The 15,214-nt window shown below is 37.9% G+C and overlaps 3 protein-coding genes across 3 annotated transcripts; all 3 read left to right on the top strand.

Moving 5' to 3' along the window:
- The first annotated feature begins 11 nt into the window (after window positions 1-11).
- LOC115630646 (39S ribosomal protein L52, mitochondrial) lies at window positions 12-707 on the top strand. Its single transcript, XM_030527290.1, has 3 exons — window positions 12-122; window positions 187-335; window positions 396-707. The coding sequence occupies exons 1-3, from the start codon at window positions 74-76 to the stop codon at window positions 579-581; spliced, it is 384 nt and encodes a 127-aa protein (XP_030383150.1). The 5' UTR covers window positions 12-73; the 3' UTR covers window positions 582-707.
- Window positions 708-3,993: 3,286 nt separating this feature from the next.
- LOC115634653 lies at window positions 3,994-6,389 on the top strand. The gene is made up of 2 exons (XM_030532510.1): window positions 3,994-4,218; window positions 6,051-6,389. Exons 1-2 carry the CDS (start codon window positions 3,994-3,996, stop codon window positions 6,387-6,389), a joined length of 564 nt encoding a protein of 187 aa, XP_030388370.1.
- Window positions 6,390-7,897: 1,508 nt separating this feature from the next.
- LOC115634676 (vicilin-like seed storage protein At2g18540) lies at window positions 7,898-9,669 on the top strand. The gene is made up of 4 exons (XM_030532534.1): window positions 7,898-8,193; window positions 8,251-8,553; window positions 8,613-8,835; window positions 9,511-9,669. The coding sequence occupies exons 1-4, from the start codon at window positions 7,898-7,900 to the stop codon at window positions 9,667-9,669; spliced, it is 981 nt and encodes a 326-aa protein (XP_030388394.1).
- The last annotated feature ends 5,545 nt before the right edge of the window (window positions 9,670-15,214 follow it).

Here is a 15,214-nt window from a genome sequence, read left to right as displayed (position 1 = left end):
CACATGATACTATTTTTTGATAGGTGGCAAGTGATTTGCAATTTGGTTATGTGACGGCTCTTCCTGACAAAGAATGTTAAAAATACAAAAACTGTGTATTGCAGCTACAACTACAGCAACAGGTAAGTGATCTTACGGATTAGCGGTCTGCATTTAATTCAAAGCACGTTGTTCTTTTGCCTTTAGCCCAACGTCATGTCGCTCTCACAGCCGTTCGGTCCATTGATCAGAAGTGGCGTGCTAGTAGGGGACTTCCACAGAATCCAAACGCGTTTGGACCACTTACCAATCTACCAGACTACACGTTCCTTGACGGCAGACCGACGCCCTTGGGGGTAAGCAACTTCCAAATCAATTCACGTGCTTCTATAATGTCAATGTTTCATGCCTTGCAGTCTAATCAGAAGAAGCGCCTGTTGAAGCAGCAGGAGATTGCAACTAAAATCGTGCAGCTAAGCGGCGAACTCGACTATGCCAAGAAACGCCATGAAACTCTAAAGGCGGCCGCCGACGCTGAGAGGCAACGCATTATCGAAAACAAGCTCAAACCAAAGGGTCATCTGTTGTTGAATAAAAAGTAGACGGTCGTTTTTGGAACAAGAACCACTGTTTGTAGTAATTATCAATTAGTTTTTAATATACAGAGTTCATACTGAACCATAATCACTAATAAATGAATGCCTTACGTCTGCCGGCTTCCACTTTAATCGTAAAATCGTGATATTTTTATTGATTGTAGACTAACACGTGCCTAAACAGGAAATATTAGCACATCCATCGCTTCCCAATTCCTTTTTTTGTGCTTCCACACTGCAGCATTTGTGGAAGTTGGTCCCACGCTAGTCCCCATTCAATCGAATATACTGATAGAATTCAACAGTTCATATTCATTATCAACGCCCTAACGTTCTGTGACGTTCTGCACTGGGTGTAATGCCACTGCGTACTAGGCTCCGGTGTTTTGAAAATCGATGGAAATTAGGCGCTAAACAGTTGTGACGCATTTTCAGGCCGTGCCATGATAATTAATTAATTCCAGAACTGCGCAAACAAATGAAACAGTAATTTTGTCGATGAGTTCAACGGGTGTAGAATTTTTGTTTCTGGATCTTTTACTGGCGAGCAGTATGTACACACTATATGTACATACATACATATATACAAGTATGTGCGAAAATCATTCATTGGTTTCCTATTGAATTTTTACGTTACTGGAAGTTAGGTTCTTAAAAAACAAAGAAAAAACCGCTAACCTCCGGCCCAATTGTGTTGCTTGTCTTTAGTTTTTAGTCGCCTATGTGTTCACCATTTTGTATTTGTAAAGTTTTTATATTTTTGTAAGAAGTTTTAGGAATACAGAGAAGGAAGCACAAACGGAATCTCACTTAATTCATATATCAAGATTATTTAATGGTCTTGCAAGTTTATTTACTAAATAAGAATACTGAATGCATATTGCATATTTAAACGTGTTACAAAATATACAGTTTTGTACCTATTTGTGAAAATGTGCAAAAATTATTGTGAATATTGTAACAGATTTGAACATTTTTTTTTAATTTTTAACAGCTTGTTTCAATTATATTCTTCTATTTTGTAGATTCATCTTTGTATCAGTTAATTGTAAATCTTTCGGTCTTTGGGCTACGGGACGCAGCGCAAATAGATTTATTTTGAAAATTAAAACATTTCAGCGTGCAAATAAATATCAACAAAGTACATACGTATAAAAAAAGAGGTCATTATTATTTTTGCGATTTGCTGCAACACATTCTGTTTACCAATTGCCGCTAAGTATTTTGCACTTCATGAAAATATTTGCTTACGATACTATATTGTAAATAAAAAAAAGTATCTGAAAATAAATTACTGGGACTCGGACATGCCGAAAGTGTGCGCAAACGTACACAAAAGTCCAAATATTGCACATACGCAAAGAGTGTGCTTCCGACTTGAAGTGAGAGCCATGAACTGGCATCTTTGTGGATATTATAAATAAATGTAAATACTCCAAATTTAATTTATTTCGCAGGCTTTAAACGAAAATGTAAATAAATATCGACCATTGTATGCGTAGGTGGCAGACTTTAAATTTTCCATCATCTATTGTTATAAAAATTTACGCAAAGTAGGGGATAAATAAGCATCCTATAACAAAATGTTCTTAATTCGCAAATATGGTGTCTTTCAAAAATTTTAACATGAATATATTATGTTCATACATTAAACAGATTGGCCAGTCCGAAGTAGCATAAACTTAGCATTAACTGAGGATGTAACGCCTTTTCGTTCAGGAACGAGCTAAAAAGCTGTGTACTCTTATTGATCTTCGTGAATATAAAGTAACAAAAGTTTGTTCAGTTCATTTACCAATTCGAACGAAAAGTTCAATGATCGGTATATATATTTTACTTTTTTCATTTTTAAATTCTGTATATTGGAAATGGTGAGTATAGTGAAAGAAATGTCAGTGGCGAATATTCTTTTAGATTTTTTGTTATTAAATTCTTTGAAGGTTCTGAAGAGAACAAAAAATTGCACTTATCGAAACATTTCTGTGTATCATTTAAATAGTAAAGCAATTGATATTTGTTGTTTAAAATTTTATTCGCACCTTCCTGTTTGTTTGGATTATTATTAGTTTTTGTTTGATATGCAAACTCTAAAATTGATGGAATTGTTGAACAACAAACTGCACAGATGGCGTTTGTTGTTGTTCGTATTCATTTATTAGCGAGTTCATATGCACAAATATCTTAGGCTTAAGAATGTTACACGCAATACAATATTTATTGTACTTCATTACATTATATTATGAATCATTAAACATTTCTGCCGAATACGTGTTATTTATAGAATTTGTCACTTACTTTTCAATTTCAGCTTGCTGGGAACACAAATATTACGTATACGCAAGGTGTTCAAGTCAAACGTAAACAAAAGCCTACCTACATCCATAAATATTTTCGAGCAGTATTGTGATTTTAATTTACTATCAATTAAAATTTAATCAACACTCGTTTTAACAGAATTTGTAAATAAAAATTTCCAGAGTTTTTTTTAGACATGTTCTAAAAACAACAAGAGAGAACGCTACAGTCGAGCAAGCTCGACAGTGTAATACCCTGTACCCAGGTAAACTTATATATAAATTATGTGTGCAAAGTTTGATTTAGGTAGCATTTGAAATTTGATTGTACACGCTATTGACGAAATTCTGTAGCGGGGGAAGGGGAGGAAAATTAAAAAAAAAAATAAACTCGTCCTTTCTCGGACCTAGGAGAATCTGGATGCCAACTTTGGTTATTCTAGCTTTTATAGTTTCTGAGATCCTTGCGTTCATCCTGACGGACAGACGGACGGACATGTCTAGATCGATTTCTCTCGTCATGCTGATTCAGAATATATATACTTTATGGGGTCAGAGATGCTTCCTTCTGCATGTTACATACTTTGCACAAACCTAATATACCCTTTTTACCCTACGGGGTAAAAACTTCGTGAAGCCACCCATCCAGTTAGGCAGCTGACGTTGGCATTAAAAACAAACGGTATGAAATCTATTAACATTTATGGGGGTATCTTTCCGGGCTCTGAAAAGTTTTCCAAATCAAACGCCTAGACGGCGTAAACGTGGACGCGTTTGGCAATTAGAGCCTGAATGATTCACCATTAATTAATCGAGAAGCTACTTGTTTCAGTCGAAATACAATACAAATTTATATTTAAGTAAGTGTGAACGGGAATATTCGAATATAAAAGAGCGATTCTACAGCGCTAAGCGAGCAAAACGCCTTAGAAGTTCAGAGCATTGAGAACTAAGACAACAAAATACCGCACGATTTTAAGAATGACACCAAAGGTATATATTAATGGGAATTAATGATTGAAATGTTAACTAACTCCGAAATGTGCTTGATTTAATTTAATTTAATTTATTTTCAGATGCTTCTTACATGGATTTTTATGTTGTTAAGCATTATCGCTTGCAAAATGGCTCAGTGTGATGCAGACCCTGTATATTTGGATACTTATGATGGCTTTAGTGATAGCGACAGCGAACTTGATTATGCGACGAGTTTTGGCAAGCCCTTATCAAGGGAGCGCGTAAAAAGCCTGGATCCAGGCTACTATTATATTAACAACGGCCATATTGCACCTGTCTATGACACGGGTCGAACAAGTTCGGAAGGTTATAGTCTTCGATTCGCGCCAGTCGTACGCTACAGACATACTCATACAAAGCGAAAGAAGTTATTTGTGCCCAATTTCTTTGGCTAAACAATAGAAGATTACATTTGGAACGGCTATAAGCATTGGGACTGAATCAAATATGTATATATTTGTATATACTTGTATATGTTAGTGTGATGTTATTCCAAAAACTAATTTAAACCTTTTATTTTTATTTGATTGCTGTATTGTTTTATGAATATTTATTGTACACTTGTAGTTATTAATAGTTATAGTTATTAATAGATAAGTCTGTTTTTTAACATGCTGTGTTTTGAAATTTACTACTTGGCTGATGTTTGCACATTTTATAACACATAATATCATTTATTTGGAGTATTTATCTGTTATGTCATATTTTTATAAAACATTAAGTTTGAAAATAATGATTCATGCATGTTGTATTCAAACTATAAAATTCAAATGGACTTTGGTGTTTCAAGAAAATGTTATTAAAATGAGCAAACGTGAGCAACATGATGAATTTTGGATCCCACAGTTTCTATCTAAATATCAATTACTGCGCCTTGGGAATGATACAAGTAGTTCAAAATATGTTGACTCAAAAAGTAATGTTTAATTAATTAATTTACTCACTACATCTAATTGTTGTTGAAATTGATGAATAAATGAATGAATAAACTATCTATATAATATTTTTTTTTATGAATAAATGAATGAATAAACTATCTATATAATATTTTTTTGATTAATAAATGAATGAATAAACTATCTATATAATATTTTTTTTATGAATAAATGAATGAATAAACTATCTATATAATATATATATTTTTTTTTTGATAAAAATTAATGAAATGTTGTATAAAATCGATTGCTTTGCTCGGATGTTCGAAATTGCAGGTAATATATTTTCGAGTTCTTAAATTTTTAAAAAGGCACAAATTAAACAATTAATTTAACCAAATAGCAACTGCATTTTAAATTTTTTTGATTTTGTAATCTCTTTAAATTAGAGAGTCTATCAATCCGTTACTTAGAGCGATATTCAAAAACCAACAAGAGGGAAAAGCTCATATTTTACAATTGCTGTTACTGAGTTTCTTTTGTGCGATTTTTTAATCTCCTTCTTTTTAGGTGCATTTTATTCTATTAAAGCGGGTCCTGACGGTTTGATCAGTGGGTCATCGAGTTAATTAGTCGGGACAAACAATTCTAAAAATATCTTTGCTATATTAGCCACTTGGTTGAGCTACCGAGGCAGTTATAAGCGGATTGACCGCAAAACGTGAGTAATGCGGATAAGTGTCATATCTATTTGTTATTTCGCATTGTAACAAGTTTTTCCAGACGATATTAGACACAGTTGAAGCTAATTCCGGGGAGGCGCGAGCGCCAATCAGAGCCTAATGTTTGAGCCAAATGCCATCATAGTACCAACGAAAATGAAACTGCGTTTGCACTTAGCGAGAGCGGTCGTTTGACAGATGGTGGAGGTGCGAAAGAGGTGTATTGGAAGCTTTTACTCTGTCTAGAGTCTGGTAGTCTTACCAGCACAGCTGGCTGGGGCTGCGACGCGTTGTCTGAATAAGTATGAGCCAAAAAAAATGTTCACGTATAGGTGTGAAGACGGGTCCAGTTACGTATAAAAAGAAAGAGTTCTACAGAGCTCAGCATGCAGAACGAAACAGATGCTCAAAACGTTCAGACCTATCAGCAAAAAATCAATTTAAAGGATACATTCAAACTTCAATAATACAAAAACTACCTCGTATTTGTACATTATGGTAAGTAAATCTAAATCTACCTATCCATTCGACATGAGAATAATGTTAGCTTTTTTTTCGCCCTTGCAGCAACTCTACACATGGACCTGTCTACTACTCGGCATCATCGCCAGCCAAATTGTGCACAGCAGCGCCAAGCCCGCAACTTTGGAACTGGATAGCATTGATGACTACGGCCCCACCTACGGCAAACCATTGACGAAGAGCTATCTAAGAAGCTTGGACACAGGCTACTATTATGTGGATGGTGGCTATATATCGCCTGTCTACGACAGTAGCGCATCGGGCCGGAGGAATTTGAAGATCTACGGAAGCTCCCCCGGATATGTGCGCTTTGAACCTCTTGTGGGCTACAGACAGACGCATGCCAAGCGCAAGAAGCTGTTTGTGCCCAATCTTTTCGGCTAGTAAGCGCAACTGATCGATTGGAATGACTTGTGGTGCCTTAGGCGAGAATAGAGACTGATATTAACCCAAAGTACCTAAAAACTGAACAGCTAGGCCTAATATTTAAAACAAAATTTATTGGAAGTTGAATAACCTGCTTACACATAAGTTACCTAATAAACAAATATATGTATTATCGTCGTAAATTTGTTTGTCAGTATTTGTTTAAACAAAAGACTAAAGACACGAACCTCTTCACGACTTAAGTAAGCCGTGTGGAAAGTGTAACCAATCGCAATCGTAAGAAAACAAATATCGGGGTTTCGTGAAAAACAAAAGACACGACTACCAAGTGGCATAATCCAGAAGCTATTATTTAATAGTAACAATCACATGTAGTGATCTCCTCACACCTGCCATTGTGTGATATTAAATAAATTTTTCCGCCCCGAAATTCGAATGCCAAGGCGTAAATTTAACGTTGGTTTATAATGGCGAATCAATATTATTCAGGAAATGTTTTTCATTTATACTCAGTCGCAGTGGCAACTTAAAATCAATACGAGTGGTCAATAACAAGTATTTGCATAGCAAATGATTAAATAAATTTGGCATGAAAGTGCTAATTTACTGATTGAGAATTTGAAAGCATACCATATGTAGAATGTTAATGGAATGCATGAATGAAAGTATTAAATGCCTAACATAAATTTTAATATTTTTAGTTATTATAGTTTCATAATTTGTATAAATTCAACATAATTATTTAAAAAATATTTGATTATTCCATAAGGAATGTCTTTAAAATGGATGAAAGGTATTTGATTACAGATTCTAGTTAGGCTTCTTGATTTAAATTCCGCAGGAGCTTCGCTAAGGTTAGAAATTATTGCGAGTAAATTTTCAAGTTTTTCAATTCGGCGCAATCAGAATTTTGAAATATCCAGCAACATTTTGGGGTTGCATTCTCGTGTTCTGCTCGGTTGTGTATTCGGTTTTCACTTTTTTTTAGCGACCCAAAGTAGCTACGAAATCGTAAATCCGTAAATAAAACTATGAATGACCAAGGGCTGATATAAAAAATTAATTCCAATTCTTAGTGAATTCATGTAGGGAGAGAATTGTACAGAAAAGGGGCCAATAAAACCATAGTTCATAGATAAATTGGGAATATAAAGTTACTTAGAAAAGGTTTTGAAAACATCATCAATCGCAAAATATTATAGAATTTATTATTATATTATATTGTGGTTGGGGTTCATATAAAAATATAATACAAATATTCCAAATTATTTGACAAATATTTGTGAATCGAACCACATGTGGATTTTGTCCCCTGGATCGCGTACCGGACTGTTCTATGGACACGAACCGACAGTCAATAGCCAAGACAGCAACCCAGTTAGCTTTGACTCGAGCTGGCAACGCCATTCCACTCTAAATTCATATTAAGAGTCGTTGCCAAGGCAGTAACCAGCCATGGCTACAAAGCTTAAACAATAATGATTGTTCAGAAAGCGCTGGTTAAGATGGATCCAACGGAATTTCTGGAGCGCACCAATAATCGTAACCTCAAGTGCCAAATTGGTGGCATGGTAGAGAAGCGTATGCGCGAGTATACTGAGGATTTGGACAGGCGGCGCATGATGTTATCCCAACAGCTGCAGATGGAAGCTCTGCAGTGGGACGAGGAGCTGGCATTGTGGTTGCAGGCGAAAGCTGAAGAAGCCGAGAAGCAGCGTCATGAGTGGATCCTCTTGGAGCGCATGAAGCGCGAGCAGGCAGAAGTGGAGTTGCTGAAGCTGAAGCAGCAGCAGCGGGAGATGTAGGCACAGAAAAAACAATGATAACATTCGATATTATTAAAGATTTTTATGTGCAGCGAAAATTCAGAGGCGCATCGCCACAGGGAAACCAAAGAGATTCTGCTGGAAACCAAATACGCCCAGCTGCAGCAAATCGAGGAACGCAAAGCTTTGCGCCGCAAGGAGGCGCAGGTGCAGCAGCTGTGGCACGAAGTGTGGCAACGACTAGATGCCACTCGCGAACAGCAGGCACAATACGAGCAGAATCTCCGTCACATACTCGAAGGCAATACCCAGTGGGAGAATGAAAGGCGAGAAGAGGAGCAGCGAGCGCAGCGGGCTGAAGAAACGTTGACCGAACAGCACGAATATGCACAGGCGTAAGTGGACGTGGGTGGTTAATAATATAGCTTCAAAGTTTTTTTTTTTCACATCTTAGAATGGAATTAGCTGCCGAGGTTGAAGCCAAACGCAAGGAGGAAGCGCTTATTAAAGCTCGCAACAAACGCTTGCAACAGTTTTCCGACTTGCAGAAGCAAATCGAACAGAACCAACAATTAGCCCAGAAAGAAGCTGAAAGGAGCAAGTCTGAGAACCTGGGCTACAATATGCGCGAGGACATGCAAATTTATGAGGACTTGCAGCAAAAAATATATGCCAGGGTAAGTGGTTCAATAAACATAGATAAAATCAATTTTCAAGAGAAAAGTACATTTTTATTTATTTAAACAAAGACTTGGTTGTATGCATCATTTTTTATTCGGAAGCAATAATGCTTAATGAGAAACCTGTCGAAGATTTGTGATTCGATAGAATTTTTGTTTGTGATTTTCAGACAAACCGAATGAAAGGCCACTGTTTATATGGAAATAATTTATAACTGACAGACAATTTGGATAAATGAATTAATGTCTGAATAATATGTATATGATATGATTGACTAGCGACTGAAGATCTGGAAAATTGTCTGATTTTCTGACTAATGAAATGGCCAAAAACAAACTAAATTGGTGAATATATAATTGATTGATTGTAAGAATAAATAACAGAGTGAGATTTCGGTTGACTGACCGACTGACCAACTGAATGAATGCCTGCGAGACTGAAAAGGGTGACAGAATAAATAATTGAATAACTCATGATACATTAGTGAGTTTATTCTTATAATCAGAGACTGCGATTAGCAAATTTGACAATCAACATTAAAAGAAACTATTTCACGGTCATCTTTGTCATTTGGAATACATTCTATTGGGCAAAAAAAACTAGCAATCATTATAATAAAGCATTAATCGTAAATATAGTACTTCCAAACCGACCTACTTGTTCATTTCTAGGCACACAACCGCGACTGGCATCAGAGTTACCTCCAACATACGGCAGAAGAACGTGCGACCGAGCGTTTAAAGACTTTGCAGCTGGAAAAGGCATACCAAGGCACGGGTTGTGTTCTATCCCAGAAGAAGAAACAACCATATGGCAAGGAGGTGCGCTAGTGTATTGGCCATCGTTCAATCAATAAAATTATCTTTCAATGCTTTTTCAAAAAAAGTCACGCACCAACTATAAGGAAAAAACTAAATCACGCACTCAACGCCTTAAATTTATGTTAATGCGCATGCGCAGCACACGCGTGGCCATCGCCTCGATTGCTGATCGCGCCTCTTTGTTGATTGACAAGCGACAACAGCCATTGACAACTTCATGTCCTGCTGTCTAACGGGCTGACTAATCATTGGCCGTTGGACTGGGTGTCTGGCGGCGGCCTGGGGCGTTTCAGCCACAGTTGCTGTTGGTCTGTCGCGATATCACGTCTCTTGTTGGTCATATGCAAAACGCTTAAATATGATTCCATTGATTTTATTTTGCGGTTCGGAACGTGCCTGATGCCATGCTCGACAAATTGCACGATCAGATCGGAGGTGCTTTCTGGATGGCAGTCAAGCGTTTGTGTTTTTTGTTGCATTATTCATGACAATTTTTTTGACACCAGCCAGTTGGTGTTGGCCGATTTGCATGGACATGAACTGAAGCTGGACTACTGCAGCAATGGAGGACTGGAGGACTGGAGCACTGGATGCCTTGAGGACCGTAGGCGATTTGGCCAGTTCATGCATCAAATTTGCAGAGACCATGTCTTGGTAATTGAAAGCTTCCGTTGCCCAACAGTTTGCGTCAGCTGGCAGCCTCAGCTTGTTGCTGCTAATTAGAGTTGATGTGCGGCATCATGTAGTCATTCTCTCATGCACTCATTCCCTCATTGCACTCTAAAATTGCAAACATTTTAGCTGGTGCGTTTATTCAATTAAACAGCAACGCACAGATTGCTTGCAATTTCAGTAAACAAATTGCAGATTAAGTTTGTTTTATTCATTAGTCGCTGCCTTGTAAATCTCCAAAGTAATGTTCAGCAATTTACATCTGCCTAGCCAGTGGCAACTACTCATTAAAGCTAATGAATGGTTGTCGGCTTTGATTAGCAATTTCAAGTGGATTAGCTTAAAGAATTTCTGTGATTACGGCCATTGGGAAGAAGATGATGCTAGAGCCTACAACAAATCTTCAGCTTACAACAAAATGCTTCAAACGGTTCTAGCAAGTGAGTGGAAAAGCTAAATAAGTACAAGTATATCAAATAGTAGTACCAGTGGGGTGTTCTTGCGAAACGAGTAGAGATTGCCTGGCTTGTGTAACATCCTTCGTCAAATTTGTCACGGGGCTTTATACTTGTAGTAACTAAATTAGCTTTGCTGTACCAATAATTAAACAAACTTTGTAAAAGCCATTTTCATAAAGAAACAAATTTTGGAAGGAAGAGTGATCTGGATCATGTCGATTGCAGCTATTTATAAGATTGACGATATATCGAGTTTGTAATAAGCGTGGAGTGCATATTGATAAGACAATTCTATACCCCAATTATTATTATAAGTAGCTGTTATGCTTTAAAGGCTTTCGTATTGCTCGTATTGCTGATCATATCCGCCTAATTCGGACCCTAATTCTGCACTTTGAATACAGGGAATTCTAATTAGAGATTGGTTAAATTTCGTCCGAGTGTTTACTTAAAACAAACCTTTTAAATTAGTGCAACATTCCATCGCTACTGTGAAGAGCACGCCACTCCTTTCACCACTGCAGCTCAATTACAAAGTCATAACAGCAGTTGTGTTGATACCAATCCACATTGCTGCCTCAAACACAAAATGAATTACATTTGCAACTAGATTGGAGGAAAATGTAAACACTGCCATGCAACTGTCAAGATTAATGGTGCGAGAGGGTGTGTCTCTCGGCAGTGTCTCTGCAGCAGTAGAAAGTCCAAAATAAATTCAAATGCAATGCAACTACTTGTATATCTAGCTGATCGGTGGAGGGTGAGGGAGAAAACGACTTGCTGCTGCCAACTAAGCCCAACGTGCTAACAAGCTCAGATTTGGTTTAAGCTTTGTTAATGGCCAGTGCCAAGTTCTCTGCGTGTTGGCTGTCAAAAACGAAAACTGTGGCGTTTTGTCTGAGCGCGGCTTTGAAAGACTTTAAGCCGCCACGATAAATGCCACCAATTGCGAACGTTAACAACTTCGCGGCCCGGCCAAGTGCCTTAGCTTAAGAGGGCACATGAATCACTCGCGCAGAGCAGAAATCACAGGCGGCCGACGAAATGAAGTGAAGCTGAAGAGGTGTGAATAGGCGGCAACACTATGAGGCATTAAATGGCATTAGCTGCGTAATCCCAAACACACCGCATGGGGTATAATGTTCAGCACCAAGGGGTTGCTTCGCAATTTATATGACAGTTACAATCGTGACAACATTTCCCGACGCAAAATGCAATCGAATGGAAAAACTTCCAGTACCTGCCCAATGTTTTCAGCTGCAAAAACTGAAACTGTCATGGGGGGTTAATGAGGCGTTGCTTGCATTTTCTAATGTGCGCATAAATTCTCGCACTATTCTCGATCTTTCCAAAGTACCTATAGAAACGCCCCAAAGTGTCGAGATTTATGTATTATTCGTTGCCTTCTACTACCACCAGTACAAACCTTCCTGGATGTTTACACGAGTACACACGTATGCGAGTGTCAGAGAACAAGTTGTTGTAGCAGCTCAAGGGCTTGCATATTTCATGGCAGGCGTATTATCTTTGAAAGCGCTGCCAAGATTTATAGATTTCACTTAAGCCAATTTCCCAGCGCCATAAATATTGTCAGTCAGTGGCCAGGCATTGTGTGATAGTGGAAACAGCGTATCATAGAATTGACTCGAGCTCATTAATAAGCGTTTAGTGCCAACGCAAATTGCCAGGCTCACTAATTGCCAGGCCATAAAAGGAGTAGACAAAACACTATCCATAGGGCATTGGATTTGCAGCAAAACCCCGTACCTCTATTCGCATACAAAGGCCCGACAGAGAGTATAAATAATTGCGCACGTAGGCGCGCATAAATAGAGCGACAGCGACAGCCGCAGCCGCAGCCAGAGCCAGAGCCACAGGCGCAGGACATGCGAATGTGCTGCCCACCTATTGGGCACTGGACAGACCGACAAAGAAACCGGTACAATGGTCACAAGCACGTTCGTGCTATTGGCAGAAAGAAAAACAAAGGCCACAGGAACTAGACAACCGAACAGAGCACGCTACACTTGACAAAAAAGTGCACGAATCATTCCACAGAAAATATTTATATACAAGCCATTTGTTATGTAAACTTATTAAACGAAAGGCAAAAGCATTTTTTTTTATTTTTATAGATTTAGTGTTTTCATAGATAGAGGCTTTAAAGATTCTCGTTGCTGGTCAAAACTCGAACCGTTTAGAAAACTATTTACCAAAGACTTATAATGCCTTGTCGTCTTTTTGTGAAAGCTTGAAACTAAGACTGCAGATAGAAGCTGCTTGGTAATAGCTATGCTATGAATTTCCAAATTTGCGCGATTTTCTGAGCCACATATTTTTGTTGAGTGTAGCATTTCCATTTCTGATTGAAAGCCCACGCAAGCGAAAATGCTTACCTGTCTGTCCCTCACGCTCGTGTGGAAAATGTAACGCCTTTTTCTCTTGGACCATGAATTGTGACCATGGCTGGCATATAGAAAAATGCGCTTCAATCGAAGCTGATGGTGTTGGTGTTGGTGGCTGATGCAACCGACCCCATCCCTCAGAGCTGGACATGCCAAATGCTGTTGCATGATTCACAAACCCCCTGTAATGGCAATGCCTACAATTTTACACACTTTGCGTGCCATAAAAAGGGGCGTGTTCCTCAGTTAGCTCTGTAATTTACAATTTTCATGCTTAAATTTCATTTTCCGCCTGAGCTGTGACGCAATTTTATATTGCGATGTAACACTGGCCTTTTGTCCCCGCAGATACTTACATGCACGGCTGTTTTATATGAAAAAAAAAAAACAGAATAAAATAAATAAAAATCACTCTCGATACTCACACTGTACGAGTGCTGCATTGTTGCAACTTTGGCATAGTTTCTTGATCATAAACTTGATGTTGTTGAGAGATTGAGAATGCAGCCGATTCTGATTCTAGCAATTGACAGCAGATGCGGGCAATTGAAAGCTGCCAAAGAAACATCACACAAATGGACTTGATGCAATTATAGCGATAAAACAATATAAACAAAGCAACAAAAAACATTCTAATCGAGTATATGTGCTTATGAAATGTGAAGAATTTGGAGCAAACCAAGTCTCGTGCGGAGAAGAATGAAGAATGAACATACACACTAATCATTCATAGACAGTGCTGAGTGGGAAAAATATGACATCCCTTTTCCCTTTACATGGACGGTATGTGCATCCTGGTGGGATATGCATTGTTGATTGGAAAAAGTGTGGTTGTATTCTGGGGTATTTGAAACACATTTCAATATCATAATTTATTAGTTTTGTGCATTTGTGGCCAATAGCACTTGGAGTTGACTTTGTTATACACAACAATATTATATAGTAAAACACAGCCATGTCATTATGTGTGTTTATTTTGAGGCAATTGCATCGAGCGAACAGAAATTGAAGCTGTAAGTCCCACTATCTGAAGGAACTAAGGCTACAAATTAATGTTCAGAACCTGAACAACAGTCACTGATTATAAGAAAGAGGATGTCTGGATGGAGAAGTCTCTTAGCTCTTTGCAATTTTGCAAAGCTAGAAATTTCAACGCGAAAAATTAAATTATTAAATTAAATATCGACTAGAATGTTTTCAGCTGGCTTGCTTCGTATTTGGAAGTGCAATTTGGGTTTTCCTTTTTAACAGAATTACATTTTAACAGTGCTTGGGATTAACAGTGCTGCAGTTAACAGCACTGGAATTTAACATACAAGTATTGAGCATAACGCCATACAAATCAATGATATATAATTCTTTAAGTAAATTGTTCAGCCAGTAATATATTTATTATGGGCTTCAAAAGAAAAATTTCATAAAATTGAACTCCGTGCGTTTTTTGTTTGTGAGTTTGTTGTCAAAGACACTATTGGTTGGATAGCACGAGACATAGAAATTGTGCCAACTGCTGAGGAAGATCATGAAGCCTGTGTCCCGACTTGCCGTCTATATCTCTATTATACTAGCACACTATAATATTTGATATATCTGTACTAAATACGTACAACTCCATTTGCATATCATTCGAAAGTGGCATCCATCTTGCTCGGCTAAGTGCTGATAGTTGAGTTAACATATAAATTATAACTATAAAATTGTACAACAACAGCAATTACAACACTTCAACGTCGCAACAACAACAACTACTGCTTCAAGTGATGGCTGAGTGAGTGATGCTTCCAAGTTGAAGGCGCTTTGAGTGGCCGAAGCAATAAATTCGTTCAATATGCTAATCAAATGCAAATCAGCGAATGAGTTCGACAAGTAGAGAACGGACAGTTGTTGAAAGGAGCATGAGGGGCCATGCCTTTGGCAGGGGCCAATTAAAAAAGCAAGTCTCTAATTTTGCACCAATTACTAATTAGGCAAAGGCCCGTATGGCCCGTAGAATGGTCAGTTACTATATGCGCGTACAAA

Source organism: Scaptodrosophila lebanonensis, unplaced genomic scaffold (assembly GCF_003285725.1).
Source record: "Scaptodrosophila lebanonensis strain 11010-0011.00,11010-0021.00 unplaced genomic scaffold, SlebRS2 tig00000001-arrow-pilon, whole genome shotgun sequence".
Taxonomy (NCBI): Eukaryota; Metazoa; Arthropoda; class Insecta; order Diptera; family Drosophilidae; genus Scaptodrosophila; species Scaptodrosophila lebanonensis.
Note: the sequence above shows the minus strand (reverse complement) of the source record. Positions and strands in the feature narration are given on the sequence as shown.